This window comes from Carlito syrichta, unplaced genomic scaffold, assembly GCF_000164805.1.
Source record: "Carlito syrichta isolate Samal-C Ts95f unplaced genomic scaffold, Tarsius_syrichta-2.0.1 Scaffold302911, whole genome shotgun sequence".
NCBI lineage: Eukaryota > Metazoa > Chordata > Mammalia > Primates > Tarsiidae > Carlito > Carlito syrichta.
In genome coordinates, this window is record NW_007247007.1 from 320,135 (window position 1) to 324,841 (window position 4,707).

Consider the following 4,707-nt stretch of genomic DNA (forward strand, 5'->3'; position numbering starts at 1 on the left):
GTGATGTGTGCCTGTAGTCCCAGCTACTTGGACGGCTGAGGTGGAAGTATTACCTGAGACCAGGAGACTGAGGCTGTGGTGAGCCATGATCGAGCCGCCGCACTCCAGCCTGGGTGACAGAGTGAGACCCTGACTCAAAAAAACGAAAATAGCAATGTAATTAAATGATATAAACAAATCATCCTTAAAGAAACACAATAACAATAAGTATATGGAAAAGTATCCAGTATTTTGCAATTTAAACAACAATGAAAGGATAGACAGCAAATAATTATAAAAATTTATCATCTCAAGGATTGGCCAGGATGTAACCAAACTCCTGTAATGTTGGTGGAAGTATTATTAAATTGGTTAAGTCTTTTGACAAGGTATTATAGCCCTAACTGCCAAAACTTAAAATGTATACAGCATCTGAACTAGCCTCTAAGAACAATCCAGAAGAAACATTGGCACATGTTTATGCAGATGAAATACAAGATTTCTACCACAGTCTTGTTGGTAACAGTGGAAAACTAAAACTGCCTTAATGCCCATCAACAGGAAGTTGATTTAAAAATGTTACTGTACCTCCATCAGGAGAGATCTCCACTCCTCCTCACCCCCTCTGCTAGACCTCTGAATGGCAGTGGCCCGGGGCTTGGTCCAGAGCCTTTTTTTGGTCTTTATTGTTACTATTAAATACCATCCAGACTGAGAAACGCTATGAGTATGAAATACACACCAGATCTCAGAGTCTTAGGCCGAAGCACATTTTGTTCCAGACTGTTGACTGAGTGCCCTGAGACCGCAGCCGAGCCAGCTCCAGCACTCTGGGCTCCTGCTTCATTCACTGGGTCTCTTCTGCACTGGGCAACCTCTCCAGGGTACTTGAGCTGCCAGGGTGAGAGTGGCCCTACGTCCTGGGCCAAGGATTGAGGCTTTCTGAGCAGGACAAAAAGACCTATTACCTGTGGGCCTCTGTTCTGGCAATGCTGACCTTAGCCAGGCTCATTTTGGCCAGGTCCAATATTCCAGTTCTGGTTTCAAAATGATAGACAGGGAAGCAGTGACGAAACTCTCTGGTAGTCCTGAGTGCTTGCACCTATGCCACACTAAGCTGCCTGCTACCTTTCCTCTGGTTCCCAGACTCACAGAGGCCTCTGTTCCTCAGGACGTGAATTGGGAGACCCTGAGACACAGCCCTGGGAACTGAACAGGTGGCAAAGGCTCGGCAGGCTGGTGGTCACTGCAGTGATAAGACGATTGAGTGGTTACCATGGTGATAGGGATGGAGGCCTTTTACCACCAGTCCCAGTTTTCTGCATGGCAGCTCTAATGACAGGATGGTCAGCTCTGCTGAGGCCACTCCTGGTCACCATGACAACCGCAGGTCCTCTCAGGAGCACAGAAACCCTGGCAGTAGAATTCCCCACTCCACACCTGGTCGGAGCAGGAAGTGTCGAACAGCAACTGAGCCCTAGGGAAGCAGGCTGGAGTGTGAGCAACACGGTCACCTGCGACCTAATTACTCAAGAGCTGTCCCCAAGTCACAGGAGGGGAGAGGATCTTTCCTGCTGAGTCTGTCTAGAAGACAATACACCCCACAGCTCAACACAGCCTGGAGAGAAAACTGACCAGCACTGAGGACACCACCCAGAGCCAAGCCAAGCAATGGCCCTTCCTGGAGAACACCCGGCCTGACGGGGCAAGAGAACACTTGCTGACTTGCTGGAGAACAATGAAAAGGAGAAAACTGTGACTGAGCCTCAAACTCAAAACCAACTGAGGTGGACCATATTCTCCCAGAGGCCCAGGGCTGGCCGTGACCCCTGGTAGGGAGAAGCCTTGGATATTTCTGCTTCAGAAACCTTTTGGGGAAGGTTGAGGGGCCCCAGCTCCCCACGGCTGGCTGCTGTGCAGATGCTGGATGACAGAGCCAGGATGGAGGCCGCCAAGAAGGAGAAGGTAGCTCGCCACTTTGTTGGGCGTTTTGGGAGTCTTCATTTGCGTGTCCCTAACCCTCAGTGGTCTGCTTGGCACTGACAAGGGTTTGCACGTCAGAATCTGATTTTATGCACAGGCTTTACTGAGAAAGAGTTAGCTAGGGGAGCCTTTGGGGCAGGAAAGTTCCTGCTGCCTAGCAGATACATCCAGCTTCAGACTCTGGCCAGGCAACCTAAAGGCAGGCGGCCCAAAGGTCTGGGAAGCAGCCTCTACTGGGGAGAGGCTTTAGGAGTTTAGAGCCCAGGGGTTAGGGACCTGGGGTCTTAGTGGACAGAGCACACTGCCTGATTTTGAGAGAATATGCAATGAACGTCGTGACAAAGAAACCTCACTGCCTCGTAAGAGTCACTTCGCAGGGAGGCTGAGGGCTGCTGCACCTAACCAAGGAGTAAAGGGCGGTTACTTTTTCCAAAAGCAGAGAAATTCAGGCATCCTCTGAGCCATCCCCAGGCCCAGCAGTGAGCAAGAAGAGAGCTGGAGATGGGGGGCATTTGCTGTGAAATGTCAGCAGGAGTGTGCCCACATGGCCCAAGGTAGGGGCCCAGGCAGAGTGGGGGAGACAGGAAAAAGTGGTCAGTTCCAGTCACTTTGTTTGGGGCATGTTTTCCTTTTGCTTCTGTGTGAAATGACAAGGTCAGCATAAACCCCGGGCTGGTTCTGCTTCTGGCAGAGCTAATGATGTCAGGAGGAAAACAACCAGCCCAAGTCAGAGGGTACATGCAGCCAGGCAGCGGGAGGGCCATGGCCCAACCAAGTCCCATATCTGCCAGTTACTGGTACTATGCCAACAATTTGGATGAGAAAACCTGCCCAAAGAAGCCCCTTCAAGCCACCCAAGGAGAAGAAAGGTGGTATCTGATTGGCACAAGCAGAGAGATGGCTCAGAGATGGAGAGGGGTAGATGTATGTGCTGCGGAGACTTGGCACTTTCCCCAAATGGGGAGAGAAAGCATGATGCATGTGTGTACACGTGTGTGCAAGTGTTTATGTGTGTGCTGTAGAGAATTGGCACTTTCTCCAGAGACAAAAAACACAGTGTACTCACATGTGCACATGTACATGAATGTGTGTGCTTTTGTGCCTAAGCTTGCGTGTGTGCACATGTGTGTACAATAAATCACTTTTTATTTTTTAAGGAAAGCAAAGCTTTTATTTTTATCTTTTTTCTCAGTTGAGGATCTCACTCTGCCACCCAGGCTGAAGTGAATGACGCGATCATGGCTCACCGCAGGCTTGACCTCCTGGGCTCAGGAAACTTTCCTGCCTCAGCCTCCCAAGTAGCTAGGAATAGAGGTGCATGCCACCATACCCAGCTATTGTTTTTATTTTTTGTAGACAAGGTCTCACTATGTTGCTCAGGCTGGTCTCGAGCTCCTGGGCTCAAGCAATCATCCTGCCTTGGTCTCCCAAAGTGCTGGGATTGTAGGCATGAGTTGCCATGCCAGCCTGAATCACTTTGATAAAGGCCATAGCAGAGTTGTCCCCAACTCCCCTTGGTCTGGGGATTAAGACCCCTCAGAAAGAGCAGCTATGTCTAGAAAGCTTCAGGGTAGGAAAAGGCCAAAGGGGGTGTTAGTAGTAAGATCCAGGGACTCAGTAGCCCCAACACTAGCCCCTCTGACTGACATGGCCAGGCCCACTTGCACCTGCCCACAGCAGGACACCCAGAGGAGGGAGGAGACAGATTGAGAGAGGCACAAGTTGCTCTTGACCCTGCATTCACAGTGGCATGTGAGTGAGCCACCTTCTCAGGCTGAACATCTATTCTCAGACTCTGGGGTGGCCCATGCCACTTCCTGTTTCTGCTCCACGTATGAGGGACTGCTGGGCCTGGTCAGGGCCAATTGTGGACCCCAGAGCCTTGCTGGAGTTACTGACACCCTTGTCATTGTCAAAGGGAAAACAAGGCATCACCTCAGGTACAAACGTTAAGAAGACACCAAAGGCTGGGCTCGGTGGCTCAGCCTGTAATCCCAGAACTGAGTGGATTGCCTCTACCCCTGGGTTCGAGACTAGCTCCAGCAACTTGGCGAGACCTGTCTCTACAACAAATCAAAAAATTAGCCAGGCATGATAGCACGTGCCTATAGTTCCGGCTACTTGGAAGGCTGAGGCGGAAAGGTCTCCAGAGCCCAGCAAGTCGATGCCGGGGTGGCCATGAGCGGGCGTGCCACTGCACTCCAGCCTGGGCTGAGACTCCGACAAAAAAAAGAAGGCACCAAAACCATAAGTCATCAGTGTATATGCAATTTTAATGCAGTATTTTAAATTATTTTAATACAGAAAGTTCATGATGAACACAATACCAAATTCTAAATGAAGACAGGATGAGTATCACTGACTTCTGTGCTTGTCTCAGCCCTGGGCTGGCCCCTCATCCATCATCCAGGTAGCAGCGTGTCAAGGTCAGATGTGGGAAGATGTGGAACTGCAATGCTCACTCCTCTCCTGCTTCCTCTGGCTATATGGAGGACTCCCCTCCAGTCTTGGGAAAGCCTGACTTGGCTTTAGGGCTGTTCTAAGAATTTGATGCATTTTTTTTTATCAATATTTTTTATTATGATGTTGTGGGGTACAGTTAAGGGTTAGGTATACAAATACGTTTCATTCAGGCACCCTGTTGATAAGAGGTGTTTCCCCATCCCCAGACAGATATTTGCTACCGTTGATCCCATCTCCCTTCCCCCCCATAGTTTCCCACCACTGTCAGTCATTTTCTTATAG

The 4,707-nt window shown here is 49.8% G+C and overlaps 1 protein-coding gene across 1 annotated transcript in view; it reads left to right on the forward strand.

The window, feature by feature from the left end:
• The first annotated feature begins 1,426 nt into the window (after nt 1-1,426).
• GCK (glucokinase) overlaps nt 1,427-4,707 on the forward strand; it is a 46,959-nt gene continuing 43,678 nt past the window's right edge. Inside the window, exon 1 of the mRNA XM_008057242.1 lies at nt 1,427-1,944. Coding sequence (XP_008055433.1) covers nt 1,900-1,944 — 45 coding nt within the window. The 5' untranslated portion in view covers nt 1,427-1,899. The remainder of the gene's footprint in view (nt 1,945-4,707) is intronic.